The following is a 17,042-nucleotide window of genomic DNA, read 5'->3' on the forward strand; positions in this document are numbered from 1 at the left end:
ATACTAAAAATCATTAGCCCATTGCATCATTGTTCTCATTTGGAAAAAAGGGCTATCAAGAGAGCTTTGTGAGCCCTGAGTTTCTGGGTTGAGCTCAGATCTCTGAGCTCTGATTTCGAAAAGAGAGAAGTTTGAAGAGAGGCAAGAAGAGTGAGCTAGGTTTTGTACCATATTTTTTGTTTTGGCCAGAAAGTTCCATTTTTTCTTGCGACTAAAGATTCGACTGGCATAGTAAGGTAAGGTGTTTAGTTTCAAGTTCTTTCCTCAATGATTTATGGAATAAATGAGTTGTTTATCTGATGAATTAATAGTTAGAAGTTAAATTAAGGTTTGTGTTTCATGCTGGGGCGTATGAATTGTGAAATAAATTTCAAGTTTTGACGTGCTAGAAAATTAGGATGGAACAATTTCTGGTTCAAGTGTCATGCCTCGATCCCAAGATATGTCCAGGGTTGACACGTGACGTCACCAATTCCTGTTTATTTATCATGTCTCGCTCCTGAGATAAAACCAAAAAAATAATCAATGATTCAACATGTAGTAACTTTCTTTTATTTCATGGCTGCATCTAACTTTTGTGTTAGACTGCTTACGTACCCTAAATAGGGGTTAAGTCATTCGTAGTTCACCTGTCGTTAAACTCTAAACTTTTCTCAATATACTTCCTAGCAGAGCACATAACGTACCACATTATATAACAACTATATACTAACCGAGATTTATCATTTTGTCATTCACTTATATCACATGCTTTTCCAACACCAATCCACAAACATGTCCATTGATCAATTCGTGAATCAAAGATGCACGATGTTATCATTTAACTATGATAATCAATCAATGAGATAACATATCATTTCATGAGTTTAATAAAGGAACTCCACATAATTTCCTACTTGGATTATAAGAAATAACATGGTAAATCTAATTCATACTCACAATGTCTACTATGGGTAATTCTTGTTCACTCGAATCTAGGGTTCCGTACTAACCTTATGGCAATAAGCAAAAGTAGGGATTCTGGACCACTCAACGAAATCCAACTAAAATACGGTCGCCAATCGAAATGTACCAAGTACAACTAATTCTCATAACCCTAAGTAGGTAGTGATAACATAATCACCCCTAAAATACGTATGGTACCCCATTATGGATATACCAAGCAGAACCATAGGCATACTCTAAGCGTGTAGGCAGTGATCACCCATCGCGGATATACCAAGCATGATCACCCTTGAAATACGCATGGTCCCTTATCGCGGATATACCAAGCAGAACCACATCCTAACTCTAGGTAGTGATCACTTATCACGAATATACCAAGCATGATCACTCCTAGTCCTAGAATGTGTATGGTCCCCCATTGTAGATAAACCAAGCAGAACCATATGCATAGTCTAATAATGTAGGCAGTGATCACCCATTGCATATATACCAAGCCTGACCACTCCTAACATATGTACAATGTCACGCCCCGATCCCAACATACGTTGAGAATCGACACGTGATAAGGAAAATAACGTTCGTTGAATACGGTATAAGCGACTGAATGAAATACTTTAAATGATAAACCAAAATAATATGAAGGTGACTAAGTTCTCCACTTGATATTTACAAATATGTACATCCCAAAAAGAAGTACAACCTTCTCCAAACTAAAAACAAGTTCGAGGTGCTCAAAAGAAAGTCCCAAAATAAAAAGTACAAGAGTGAATCAAGGGTAACCTAACGCTCCAAGTCTCTGATACCACACTGCTACCCCCACCTACAAACGTCTCGAAGTCTACTCAACCTGTCACTTGTACGGTCAGTGCCTACACCATCGAAATGGTACATCGGCAACCATCAACACAATTAAGCTGCGAAGCTCGTGTGAGTGACAATAATACCAAGTATGTGAGACAAATATTAAAACCATCCATCAAACACAATTTATAAACATTGAATATAATTAATTGATAATAATCAATACCAAACCTTTGAAACTCCGAAGGAGTCATCCGGACATCCAAAAGTTCATTTGAAACAACCATAACATTTCACACCCATATTCACATACACACAATGAAAGTAGAATTAGGGGGACACAGTTCATCCAAAGCCTACACCTTTGCAACTATCTCAAACCAAACTCAATGAACTAAGGTGGATACAATCCCGGACCATCACTCAACGGGATCGCGGAGTAAGAGGGATTTCGGATCATCTCTCAACGGAATCTGAATGGTTACGATTCCTAACCATCACTCAACGGAATCGCGAAGTAGGAGGGATTCCGGACCATCTCTTAATGGAATCCGAATGGGTACGATTCCGGACCATCACTCAACGGAATTGTGGAAAGCCAACACCCATAAGGTACAACGGTTCAAAAAACTGAGACCAACACAAGTTACCTCATTTACAAAAGCTCAACCAAGAGAAGTAAGGTATAAATACTAACTTTTAGAACGGATCAACGAAACGGAAATGAAACAATATCGAAGCAGCAAATCCCCAATGGGTTAACGACCCACCACTAGCCCTCACATTTCATCACTTCATGCCAATCAACAATATACATCATATTTCAAAATGTAATAGTCGAATCTCATTTCATAATCTTGAATCAAAACTAGGTATTAACATAATAATTCAATAGAAATATATTTATACACTAAGGCATACCCTCACAGAGTAGTAATTACGAAAGCAAGGTAATCACTAATATCACATATATTAAAGTCCCTCACCTGGAGCCTGCGCTAATGCACCTTAGCACGAGAGTCAAGGCATCAAGTTCTATCACCTCTTGAACAAAGCACAAGTCCACATTTAGATTTCCTTCGATAATTCACATAATCAAAAACTCTTATATGTCTCCCACAACACATTTAATAAGGGATCAAACCGTTGTTCTAAGGTAGGGTCCATGATCTTACGTCGTTTACTCCACAAGATCCAATCACTAGATTTTCACTAGTAAGTCCCTAAGGTCCTTAAACAATATCTACCATAGCACACTAAAATTTGGTGTCAATTCAATGGTAAGATCGTCAATTGTTAGAATAATCAAGTGGCGGACCTTATCGATAATATATTCAATCAACAACATTTCCATAACTCCAATGTCACACAACAAAAAAATTTGACCTTTTTTCCCAAAAAAATCTCAAATTTTACAAGAGCGAATATCACAACAAGTAGAATAAACTTTATACATGTGGCTGAGAAGGCCCTCAAATTGGTTCGCACCCAACGAAACCCTAAGGTGGGCGTTCTTCAATTCAGCTTCTTTGGTGTTCCAACGCCCCAACCACCAGTTGGGTCTTGTTCCTGGGTCCAAGGGAAGTTGAATAAGGGTGATGGTGAATGGTGACACTCACCGGAATGACGAATCGCCGTCGAGAACCCCTGGGTTCTCCGGTGGAGTTTTACCTGAAGTAAGCCTCAACAAACTTGATTTTTGGTGGAGATGGAAGGAAGGAGATAGTCGAGCAAGTTATAGGTGAAGTAGACAAGAAAGTCAGCTGAGAACCGGAGGAATTGGCTTGAAATTAGCGGGTTTGAAACTAGGTTGGTGAAGCATGCGGGTCACTAACTAGGGGGGAATGTATGCTTCTCACCTCCCTCAATGGTCCTTTATAACCTTCTAAAAAAACTGATTGGTCCCTAAAAAAAAAACCTAACTTAACCTTTACCCACATGCGGGAATTTAATAATTCCCACAATCTAAAGTTCACAATTCAAACGTCTGTAACTATACCGTTATAATTCGGACACTCAAACGGCTTTCGCCTATATATTCGTGGGTTCGAGATCTATTAAAAAAAACTAGTTGTAACTTCCAAATGTCAACGAGAGATAAAGATTGATTATGAAACTTCCAACTCGATACCAAATCAATTTCCAAACTTAAAATTAATGGAATTAAAATTAACTAATAAAGATCACGTAATCACGAAATACGAATTTAAAATACGGGGTACATAATGCATGGTGAAATTTTGGGGATGGGATTTCACATACAGTCCTTCATCGCGGATATACCAAGCAGGATTGTATCTTATAGCTCTAGTTAGTGACCTTCTATCGCGGATATACCAAGCATGATCACTCCTAGAATGTGTATGGTCTCCCATTATGGATATATCAAGCAGAACCATATGCATAGTCTAATCGTGTAGGCGGTGATCACCCATCGTAGATATACTAAGCATGATTACCCCTGTAATATGTATGGCCCCCTATCATGGATATACCACGTAGGACCATCCATGTACCACTGTTACATGGTGAAATCAGTTCAACACGCAACCTACCCTTACCTCAACCCCTATGATTTACAACGTAAGCACTTGTACTATCAACTTCTCATGGTCACTAACTATCTTGTCATACAAGCATATAAGTTCTACATAATATTTCTAACAAAATTTTAGGCTCACATTTCTATATTAGCAATCGTATATTTCATTCATATTATCTAGAAGTTCAATAAACATGTATCACACAATAAGGTGCCACTTGCATCTAAATCGAGGTGCACATCACTTAGGATAACTCCCTAACTAAGATAGGCCCGATAGGCTCCACTAGGTCTCTAGTAATGCTACTTTTAGTACTAAAGAACACTTCAGAACATCTTGACCAAAGTTAACCCTTGTAATCCAATCAGGAATATCCGTCTACCGGATTTTAGATCCATAAGTTCCTAAAGTTCTTAAATATTACGTACAAGAACATACTAAAGTTTGGTGACGATCCAACGGCCATATCATCGTTTGCTACAATGGTCAGGTGGTCTTCCTTACTGAAATTAGGTTCAAATGATAGAATTTCACTAATTAGGTGTCAAATGTGGAACCAAGGTATCAAATGTAGCCTAGAAGGATTAAGTGGCTCCTCAGGCTATGCGTCGCCGCACGCGGCAGCCGGACCTAACTCGCCAGAAAATTCACCAAACTCAAAAAATTCCCAAATTATACCAAACTGAAGATCGTGAAGAGATGAGTAAGTTTTATACATGCATCGAGTTCCAACTTGGCCTGGAAATGGTTTGAAATTCCGACGAATCGTCGGAAACCCTAAAATGGGTGAACCTCGATTCATCCTCTCCAGTGCTTCACCGCCCATAAACTTGTTTAGGGTTTGTTCCTGGCCTCAAGAAGAATGGTTTGATGGTGGTGGGTCGACGTAGCTTTCAAGATCGGCAAATCTCTGCTGTGGCACCCTCGGAACTGAAGGGTTTCGCTCTTCGCGAATTCAAGGTTAAATCCAATGAAGTTTGGTTGGAAATGGAAGAGGGGAAGATGATGGTTAGTTTGTAGGTGGTGGCGAGTTTTGGGTCGCTGGAAAATCAACGGAAAAATGTCAAAAAAGTCGCACAACGGGTAGGGTTGTGCGGGTTCGATGAGGGAAAACTCCATTCTCTCCCTTCCCATCCTTTCCCTCTTTCTGATTGATCACTCTCTCTCTCCCCCTCATTTTTCTCATTTTCTCCCTCTCTCCCACTGCCATTTGGCAAATTCTAGTCTTTCTCTATTTTATTTTTATTTTTATTTTTTAAATGCCTATAATTTCTTCGTTTCAACTTCGATTTAGGAACGGTTTCTGCCTACTCTTTCATGGGATTGAACTTTGTCCAATTGTACTTAGTATGACCTCGTAAGGTCTACAGATTTTTAACGATCACTAACCTAAATTCAAACTTCGTAATTAGTGTAATTAAAATCTAAATTTAATAAAACTCAGATAAATTCCTAAAAATGATATAAAATCTCGCTAATACATAATACAAAATTTTCAATAGTGAAATTCAGGAGCGGGATTTCACATCAAGTGTCCAATTGCAGAAATTTGTAAAAAAAAAATTTTGTAATGTGTATGTGGTGTGCGTGGCTACATCTTAATATGAGAAGCGGAAATGTTCACTAGTTATGATGCATGTATGTTGTGCCTCGGAATTTAACAAGTAAGACCATAACCTAGTTGGCCTCGGTGAAAAACAAAATTATAAAAAACAAAAAAACTCAAAGGACGTTAAGGGTCATGAGTGTCCATGAAATAACGACAACGAGTATCATGTTTTTCACGTGCACGGTTAAGTGGTGGTTAATATACGTAATAAGACTTTTCAAACTGTCACTGTAACCTTATATACATAACAATTATGTTTTAATTGTATCAATTATACCAATATGTTGTCATTAAAGTTTCTCCCGCTCTGTGCATATCATGTGCAAGTACTTTACATATTATGTGCAAGTACTTTACATATTATGCGCATGTGGTGTGCATATAGTGTATATGGTACGTATTTACATCTTTGATACTCTTCGCATTGACGTAGTTTACTACTTTTTCCCTTGATTCAGAGTAGGCCCTGCAAATACGAAAAAAGTGAACAAGTTCATGAAATAATTTCCTTTGATTTAGTTGGGTTCTTTCATGCCTATTCAAATTGCAATTTTCAAATCTTTGAAATATGTGAACCCAATCAAATTTGATACCAAATTCAAATGAATGAATTTTCGATTCTTCATATAAAGTTTAAGGTCATATCTGATTGCGTCATTTTTCTGATTTCAAACAGAGAGTTGTGAGCTCTGGGTTTTTGGGTTGAACTCAAATATGTGAGCATAACATGTGCATGTCATGTGCATGTTGTGTACATACAATGTATAAGCGAGCTTAATATGAAGAGAACGAATGAGTAACAATTTTGTCCATATCATTCTCTTTTCCTTCTTTCCACTCTGATTTCTTTTTTTTCCCTCAAATTTATCTCTTCTCCAAAAGGCAATTGGCCTTTAATACGTTTTTTCATTTAATTGCAGTAAAAGCCAAACCCTATTTTAGTGCTTGTAAATTTGGATCGAGAGAAGAACCTGAGGGATGAAGAAGACAAAAGAAATGAAAAACTACACATAAATAAGAGAAATGATAAAAAAAAAAAAAAATGAAGGATTTGGGTCTCCTCCAAGAAACACCAAACCAATTACTTCAACTCCAAAAATCCATCAATCAAAAGCAAAATTAAGCAAACCCAGTTCACAAAACCTACAAATGAAAAGGTAAAAATCAAAGAAGATGGGTGGGTTGGAGAGAGGGCTCTTGTGCATATCGAAATGTAGAGAGAGGAGAGAGGGAGAAAAAGAAAGAGAAAAAGAAAGAGCTTGGATGAAGAAGATGGGTGGTTAGAGAGAGAGCTCTTGGATGACGAAGATGGGTGGGTTAGGGTTCTTCGAATTGGAATTGGGTGAGATCTCTCTCTCTCTCTCTCTCTCTCTCTCTCTTTCCTCTCTCTATCTGTTTCTCACTCTACAAAATGAAAAATGAAGACTGGAATTTCTGGATAACCCATTTATACGGGAGGACAATTTGGTCATTTTAAGGTGTAAAAAAAAAAATCCTATTTCTATTTGATTGTTGTGCATACCGTGTGCATATTCGAAATGTTCTATTTCTGTCCTAAGATTAAGAAATTGTCCCATTTCTATTTTCAATATGTTATAATACTTTAATCTATATGTCATTTTATTTTACAAATTGTATCCCAATTTACACTAAAGTTGTCAATTTTAACATAGTAACTCCTTCTTAAAAAAAATTTCATAAAAACAATTCGAGTGCGTCGGACATTTTGAAACGCGCTAAACTCAAGGTGTTAGTTTTATGGCCTGCTACTATTCACCTATTACTATTCGTACACTACTATTCACACGCTCCTAAACCCTAAACCCTAAACCTCATGGGCCTCCACTGCAGCTAAAGCCTGAGCTTGATGGGCTTGGGTTGCTGCTACTTATCCTTCCACCTAAGGCTTTAAACCATCAATTTTATTTATTTTATGTTATTTTTATTTTTGTTAACATTTTCTTATAATCCATGTCAAAACACTCAAAAACAAGGATCTAAATCTAAATCTAACGGTATATGAATCTAAACAAAGTAACGTTGGAAGAAAAAAATACAATGGAAAAAGAAAAAAAAATAGAAAAAAAAAATAGAAATGGATACGATTGGGAATTTGTGACCGATTGTCCACAGATGGTGTCGCTATCTAGATAGCGACTTCACCCTGCAACAATAGTTATTGTGATAGCGACGGTGCCTTGTATCAATAGCTAGCTTTAACTGATCCCCCATTTTCAAATATTATTTTTTAAGGTTTTTCTAATTTATTTTTGTTAATTTTTCTTTATTTCTCACATGCTACTATTCACACGCTCCTAAACCCTAAACTCTAAGCCTCATGGGCCTCCACTGCTCCTATTATGGCTAGCGCTTGAGCTCGATGAGCTCAGGCTGCTGTTGCTTCTCCTTCCGCATATTTGAAACTAACAACAAAAAACATAATATCAAAATTTAGCTTTCATTCATATCATGGCCCTGATGTTCAACAAAAAAAAGTGTTCGGATAGGAAAAATCACCATCAGTACCTTTCATAGAGTAGTTAATGGTCTACCCCTGATTTGCAACTAAAAAGCTTGCAGTTGTTATATCATATCTATATTCCTTGTTTGCGAATCCAATCGTGCTCTTAACTCTTCTTTCTCCTTTTGCACTTTGAGAAAACCAGTTGATAGAAGCTTGATTTGATGTCTCAGCTTAGTTAACCCAAAACTTGAAGACATTGAAGAACCACATCCATGAAACACATCCGGAGGTATTTATACGAGGAAAACACCCACACCATTAACATATCTTCCCTTCCTTCCAAGATTCTCAGTTATAATTCCAAATCCGGCATCCAGTAACACCCATACAGAATCTGGTGTAGTACCCTCAGGTGCTTCTTGTTTAGCTTTTCCTTAACCTCATCCTTCTTTTCTTCATCTTATTCTTTTGTAGTTGTTGCAACCAAATTTTTTGCACCCCATGAATGGAAAAGTATGCGAGAACGACCACTTACACAAAAGAATAAACAACCATGATTAACCTAATGTACTGGTGTGGTACCCGCAAAGTCTCTTCGATGGTCAAGTTATTATAAAAATCTTATAACTCAAGCATTAGGCAAGAGAGCAAAGTATGCATCATGAAGGCACTACCCTAAATGAACAATGAACCCTTGATGGGTTATTTATACTAATCGTGAGGGGGTCATTTTAGGATATAAAATCCATATTCAAATGGGAGAAACTCAAAGGATATGTAAATAAGATATTGCTTCTTTTAGGATTGTGATTACTTGCAACGCATGCTAATCCCTAGATTGTAGAAATCTCTAAGAATATAGGAAACCAATCCGAACCCCAATTGGATCAGGTTTCCATGTCTTGTGGAACAAGCATGGTCGATCTTAGCTTATCATTTCGGAGCCCAACAGGGTGTGGTGGCACAATTTTTCCGTTTAGATGGCTTAATCCGATTCGGAACTGTTGAGTCCATAATCAGATTTCTGAGGCATGGGCACTCCGATCCGCCTCACTCCTACTTAGAAAATTTCATGAGCCCTTCAAATTCCCCTAAATATGCTTCAGAAAGGGTGTTCCCGTTGATGGTGAATAGTAAAGATGTCTGTAAGTGTAAATCAGAATTGCCATTCCGAATTCTTTTACATTTGTCAATTCTATTCTGTTACCAATGTAAGGTAGTGGAGACGTTGCGGATGCAAGTGTGTGACCTTGAAAGTCATGTCATTAAGATAATGATGATGATGGGCCGATGGAAATCCTTCAGCCAACACCACACCGGTGATTAGGAATTCACGGTTGTTTGTTCTTCTTTGTAGGTGGCTAATCAAGCACTCGTCTTATGATCGTGGTGCCTGAATTTGGTTCCAACACTATATGTATATAGACAACTTGAGTTTGATACCTATAACACTACTGCTGCACTAGTGTGAGTTTAATAATAGTGACAGTCATACTTTAAAATCTACTAAATATAAGTATCGCACTCATGAATTTTATATTAGTATTACACTAAAATTTTTCGATCCAATGTAGGATTGTGATTCCTTCATAGCTCAATATATATATTTTTGCAATATAAGCTCAACATATTGGTGTCACGCTCATCTTTCTTTGTCTACTACGATATTGCCCTTCTTTTATCATTTGCTTAAACATAACGGGTGAAGTTGCTATTAAAGTTGTCCATGAAGAAGCTCTATAGCGGCGTACCCAACCAAATTTTATTTTATTTTATTTTTTATGTTATAGCATTAATTAAGAAAAACAAAATAAAGATAAAGGAGTAAAAAATAAATTGAGAAAAAGCCCAGGGTGTTTGTGGAAATAAATAAATGAAAGGAATTGCAGAGAGGATAATAACCGATTCACCCTCCAGCGTTCACAATTCCGAGACGATCGAGTCGAGCAAGAGCAACCGAACAGAACCCAAAGGTCGTCGTATCCTGGAGCTGGATAAAGCTTTAGCAAGATCGCAAGGGCAGCGACAAAATTCGAACAGTCCATAGAAAGAAGGAAGGAAGAAGAAGAAGATGATGACGCCAGTGTGCCCATTCGCGAAAGCCGGTCGGCCATCAGAGCCAAGCAAGAAAGAGACCTCAGCTGACACCGCTACAATTCCCCCAAAATGCCCCTTGGGTTACGATTCTCAGACCTTCAAGCTTGGCCCTCTCAGCTGTATGATTTGCCACGCTCTTATGTTCGACTCTGCCAAATGCGTCCCTTGTTCTCACTCCTTCTGCCAGTATGTCGGATGATTTTCTTTGAATTTTTTGTCGTGTTTTGTATTGGGTTTCTTTTATTTTTCAATTTAATCACTTGTTTCTATCGAATTGGGTTTTTTTTATTTTTCAATTTAATCACTTGTTTCTATCGAATTGGGTTGGTTCCTTTGAATTTTGAATCATGCTTTTTGTATTGGGTTTCTTTTGTTTTTCAATTTAATTACTTGTTTCATCGAATTGGATCGGATCCTTTGAACATTTCAACATACTTTTGTCTTGGGTTCCTTTTGTTTTTCAATTTAATTACTTGTTTTATTGGATTGGGTTTGGTTCCTATTAATTGTGTAGATTTTGTTTTAATTTATTCTATTTTAATTTCCTGTTTTGTTTTAATTGCGTTGTTGTTTTAGAGCTTGTATATCAAGTTTCAAGGACTGTCCTTTGTGTGGAGCTGACATTGAGAAGATTGAAGCCGACTCGAATCTTCAGGGTTTGGTGGATCGCTTCATTGAAGGCCATGCCAGAATCAAGAGGTCTCATAATGCAGAGGATAATCAGGATTCAACAAATGACAGTAACAAGAATGAGGATAAGAATAACAAGAGAGTTATATACGAAGACGTGTCTTTGGAGAGAGGGGCTTTCTTGGTGCAACAGGCCATGAGGGTGAGTTTGTATCGCCTGTGGTTTGATTTCTTGGTGTTGCATTTTCTTTCTTGCTTTGCCGTGTTCACTTGTTGGTGCTGTTATATCTTGTCTAATGTGCAGGCATTCCGAGCCCAGAATATAGAAAGTGCCAAATCTAGACTTAGTCTTTGTGCAGAAGACATCAGAGGTCAGTTAGAAACGATGGGTAACACATCAGAGTTGTGTTCTCAGCTTGGAGCGGTTCTTGGGATGCTTGGCGACTGCTGGTTTGTCCTCTCTCTCCACACTCTTTATGTATCCACACAATGAATGTTTGTAAGCAACTAAGCATGTATTATGTGTATGATAGCATTTTTTAGCTTGACATGTTTTATGTTTGCTGGATAACAGTATGACAAGAGAACATTGTTATAGGGCCATTTTATGAATCAGACTTATTTACCTAATGGTATACATTTAGATAGTTAACACAATCATGTTAGCGAAAGATGGTGTATGTTAGCCTATACCTGAATAGTTCATCTGTAATGTTGTTGGTAAGCACATAACCTTTATCCAATCTATTGGTTCTGAAGCATACCAAGGTGATGGAGAAAGCCTTACAGGATTAGAATTTGAACCTAGAGTGCTTATGGACTGAGTTTTCATAGTTTTACTTTTCAAACTGTTTCTCTAGGTCAAAATTTTTCCTATTTCTCTCTTCGCCTCACCACCAAAAAACTTCCGTGTTCATATATCTGTCTATGTTGTAATGAAACAGTAAAACTGTGATTTGATTACACAGAGACCACAAATATTGGTTTCATCAAATTTGGCCATCCAACACTTGTATAAAGTTTTGTTCATGGAATATAGATACTAGCTACCTCATATCATCAATATTGGATGGAATATAAACTTTATACGTCTAGTTGTATAATTTGATTTATAGAACACAAGTGTTCATTCGTTTTACTGATTACCTGTCACATAAAGATGAAGACACAATGCGATTCATTCTCTTACAGGAGAGTTTGAAAATTCAGTGCAAGATAATATTTAGATTATCTGAGTCTTCTCAAGAAATTCACGTATCTGAGAGATCACCTTATAAAATTCTCATCTTCCTGTCCCTCATGCTTTTTTTTTCTTCATCTTAACTTGATTTTTTAGTATTGATCCTTAGATAATACATAGTGAAAGACCATTGGACCCTCTTTTCCTTGATTCTAGTTGCTGTAATGGGTAACTTGGATTTTTTTTTTTTTTTGAATATATAGTTTATTGAAAAAGGAAGAATACAAGTTAAGTAAAGGTGGAAACTATGCTAATAATACAATTTTAAAGAAAACTCAACACATCATGAAAGAACTTGGTTCTAAACAACACTCCTTCAATTGATGATGAGGCGAAATACCAGAATAGAGGAAACATTTATTTTTTTATTTTTGAATTCTTCTTTGGTTGGGTAGGAAAAAAGTTGAAGAACTAAATTTAAAAACTGGTCTTGGTTTGGATAGTAGTGTATGCATGCAACTAAAGATGGTGGTGTATGCATACTAAAGATGGTGGTTGGTGTTTGACAGTGTCAGCTTTTTGAGAGCAAGTTTAGTGGCTGGAATTTGGCAAGTTAATGACAGCTGATAGATTGCAGTGCGAAAATGTGTAATGGATCCAAAGGTTTGTTGGTGGTTCGCTTCTATGGATTGGTGATGATTTAGTGGTATGGTGATGGCAGACCAAAATAGGTTAAGGATGCTAATACTCAATGAGACAAAAACAAGAGAAAAAGAGAGATGAAGTGTAAGGGTTGACGTCAGTGTCTAAATTCTTAATGGATACGCCAAAGGCTCAAATTTTACTACAGCAAGCCCGTGTAAAATCCCATAATAATAAACTTTGTGGATACCCTGATAAAATATATAACATATAATTAAACCCCTACATTATTGTGTGTACATGTAGAGAATAATCAATCTCTCTACTTGTTATTAATGAAACAACCTAATAAATAAGTTTGCACCTATGCATAAACTACATATAACTGCTTTTTTTTTTTTTTTTTTTCCCTCCCATTAGTTGGGAGAAAAATGAATTTATTGTTGGAATACCATGCATGTTTGTCACTAAAGTGAAGCTATGGACTGATGACATTGTGGATGTTCAACTCTGCATGCACTGTAAGAAATGATCAGACTGTCAATTAAGATTTGCCTATTTGAGGATAACTAGATTGTTCGTAAGAAGTCGGAGATGAGTTTTGATTCATACCATCTGTGTTTTAAGAATATCTTTAACATTGAGAAAACTGCTTAATGTATTTTCTGCATATGTAGACTCTAGACTGTTACTATATTCATGGCATAATTTGACTATGATCCCTGATTTTTTTTTTTTTTTTTTTTCACTCGAGTGGATCTCTAATTAATCATTTTTTTTTTTTTTTTTTTTTTGTTTTTTGTGCAGTCGGGCTGCAGGAGACGCTGTTTCTGCAGTCAGTTACTTTGAAGAGAGTGTTGAGTTTCTTTCAAAACTGGCAAGAAATGATTGGGAGGTTATTACATCCAAACCCTTACTGTAATATCAGCATTATGTCCTACCCGTGCTTTTCCCTGATATGGTTATTTTTCCTTTTTTAATTTTGTAGATAATGCATACACTCTCTATTTCACTTAATAAAATTGGAGATCTCAAATATTATGACGGAGACCTCAAATCTGCACGATCTTACTACTTCCAGTCGTTGAATGTTCGACGTGATGCTGTCAAGCATGATCCAAATGTTCCATCCCAGGTCAGCAACTATCTTTTGCTTGTCGTCATTAGGTTTCTTTTGTGACTTACAGTATCAATACAAATGCTATACACTTTTTATTAATGTCATTTAAATGCACTTGGGAATGTATTGATACTACTTTAGCTCGTTGGATGTGTATCTGTTTGGTTGCTATTATCTGGAATACTAGTATAGGTCACTTGAGTATCTTAATGGATTGATTTGCTGGGTCCGGTCAATTCAGTTGGTTTGTATATTCATATTTAAGCACAATAATTGTTTGGGAGGACTTTTATATCTAGCTTGTGAGGGTGAATTATTTGATGTAGTAGTCTTTTTGAGCAAATATTTTTGCTTCAATACTATAACGGCCCTGAACCTAAAATGAAACTTTTGTTGGTAGGAACACCTGTTTATGCAAAATATTTGCATCTATACAAATAAATTCGGTTGGAGCATTATGGGATTTCCTTACTATGTTGAAATTACGCAAATTTCAGCCATCCATGTAGATGGGGTGGGGGTAGAAACCATAAACACAGGATGTAAATATTCCTGTGTTGCAAAGGTGTATTGATTAATATGGTCCATTAGTTAATGTGGTCCTGCTGGGAGAGTAATAAGTGAGACCAACGTGTGTAGGGATTTTTTTGGGAAGTATTATTGGCACTCCAAAAATCTCATTCTACACTCCTCACAAGTGTATTTTTCTTTCCTAATAAAGAAAGTTTGGAGTGTAGAATGAGGTTTTTGAAGTGCTAATAACAATTCCCATTTTTTTTCTGTTTTGCAGCTTATGCCTGCTCGGTTTATGTATATATGATATTAGTACAAAGGTGCATTGGTTAGTGGTAGAAAATTTGTGTTTTCACATCATGGTTGGAAATTACCAATTTGTTAAGTCTAAGGGAGAGCAGGGATAAGAGAAAGATAAGATCATCTTGATTTCTTCTTGTTTATTTGTTTAGTTTTATGGAAAAAGAAAGGTGTTAAGGTTAGAGTCCGATATCTGATTTTCTAAGCTCTGCATCACAATATATTAAGTTCAAAGCCTTTTTACCCATTAAACTATTGCAGTTGGTTCTGACTGAGTTGAATGCTGTAACTTTAACTTAAATTTCATTGATTTTTGGCAAATTTGACCTCCTATATTCTTATGTCATCCAACATGAATACATGTTTGGCTGAATTTGGCCACAATACAAAAGAAGATGTTGAGAATAGCAAGTCATACACCGGACATTCTAAGCTTTGTACTACCTCTTATCTTTTTGCCCATTGGCAATTGGTTTTGAGTTGAATACTCTTAAGTTTAACAAAAGGCCAATGGAAGAACTTCAACAAACTGACTTTTATTTCAAATGTCGTTGTTAGACCTTCCCAAATGTCAACCTCTAACTTTCTTAACCCTCTTGTTTCTAATGAAGGAAAAAACAAAGATACCAACGATGGAACCTTGTGTAGTTATAAATTATGACCCTCGTCAATTACTGAAATACATTTACCATTAAGAATGGTTAAATGTTTTTATTTAATACCAAATGCACTGTGGTTCCTGACTTTGGCTTTGCATATTTATTCTTGCAATTACAGATTCTGGATCTAGCTGTTTCATTTGCAAAAGTTGCAGATGTTGACAGGAATCTAGGGGACGAGGATGTGGCAGTTGATGAATTTGAAGAAGGCATAAAATTATTGGAATCTTTGACATTAAAATCCGAAGAGAGTGCCCTTGAGCAACGGGTAAGATTTTCCCCTGATTGACCTCATTGAGTAATTAGTTTGGATCCTGAAGAATTGATTTAACATTTTGTTTCCAATGCAGCGGCTTTCAGTGATGGAGTTCCTTAAAAGTCAAGTTGCGGAGAAGCAAACATCTGACGTCAGTTCTGCCCCTGAAGAAAGAACCGCAGAGATCTAGTAAAATAAGTTCGCTTTGCTTCAATATCCTAATGAGCTTCGGTTAGGTAAGCAATAAAGTTCCGTTAGCACAGTCAATCTGAGGGAGATTGATTGCTGCGGTGGCATTCGATAATGAAATGTTTGGCGCTATTGTTCCGTACTACTTCACTGATTGATGCCTCCGTAGACGTACCACTCAGTTGTATTGTATATAAAAGAGTCATCTACTATATAATGAGCCAGAGCACTGTTTTCCGATACTTCTCATTCCGCCCTTCCCTTTATCTGTGCATTATTGTTGCTTTGTCCTCCTAAAATCCCACTTTGGCAGTACATTGTATTCATGTTTAGACTTCACCTCCCTTTACTTACCCGATATGGTTTCGGAAGATTTTCTGATGGCTTCAGTACTGTATTGTTGCAACTCTGTATAAATTCAACAAATAAGAGAATCTCCATGTATTGTGTATTCTGTTTAATAGCAAGGGAGGATTCGAACTTTGGTTAAGTCAACCCCTAACACATAATAGTTTATGTGTGCAAACCTTATTATGGTCATCGTGATCGGTCCTCCCTCATTTCACTTGTATAATGTTCGAATCCTTATATTCGTGATCGGTCCTCCCTCAAATGGTAGGTAAGAAACTTCGATTGTATAATTGCATTCCGCTAAGAAACTTCGATTGCATTTGTATAATGTTGATTAATGCTTCCTAAAGTCATAAGATTGGTTTACAAAGTTGATGCAGTAAAAGCCGGTAATGGTGCTTGCACTTGCAAGGCTCTTCTGCACTTTTTCTTGCTGGCTAAACTCGTTCATCAAATAACAAACACAAAAAATAGAATACCAAGAAAGAAAGAAAGAAAGAAAGAAAGAAAGAAAAAAAGTGGGATATATACAAATATTTTAATTCAGATACTTAAAGGTGGAAAATTGGAATTAATGGGAAAAAGAGAGAGAATAAAGGAAACAAGAAAAAGAACAGAAAATGGTGCACATGAAAAGAGTCATTGTTTACTTGCAATACAAGTTTACTAGAAAAAAAAAACTGGAAAAAAAAAAATTACCCAAATAGAAAAACAAAAAAAGTTGGAATCTGCAGTTGAAATGA

The 17,042-nt window shown here is 36.6% G+C and overlaps 1 protein-coding gene across 1 annotated transcript; it reads left to right on the forward strand.

Annotated features, from left to right (window-relative positions):
* The first annotated feature begins 10,084 nt into the window (after positions 1 to 10,084).
* On the forward strand, positions 10,085 to 16,438 carry LOC137734680 (zinc ion binding protein). Its single transcript, XM_068473942.2, has 7 exons — positions 10,085 to 10,645; positions 11,036 to 11,291; positions 11,394 to 11,539; positions 13,719 to 13,806; positions 13,900 to 14,046; positions 15,622 to 15,771; positions 15,854 to 16,438. The coding sequence occupies exons 1-7, from the start codon at positions 10,434 to 10,436 to the stop codon at positions 15,947 to 15,949; spliced, it is 1,095 nt and encodes a 364-aa protein (XP_068330043.2). The 5' UTR covers positions 10,085 to 10,433; the 3' UTR covers positions 15,950 to 16,438.
* Positions 16,439 to 17,042: the final 604 nt, after the last annotated feature.

Source organism: Pyrus communis, chromosome 7 (genome assembly GCF_041283825.1).
Source record: "Pyrus communis isolate YQ-2024b chromosome 7, ASM4128382v1, whole genome shotgun sequence".
In the NCBI taxonomy this organism is placed as follows: domain Eukaryota; kingdom Viridiplantae; phylum Streptophyta; class Magnoliopsida; order Rosales; family Rosaceae; genus Pyrus; species Pyrus communis.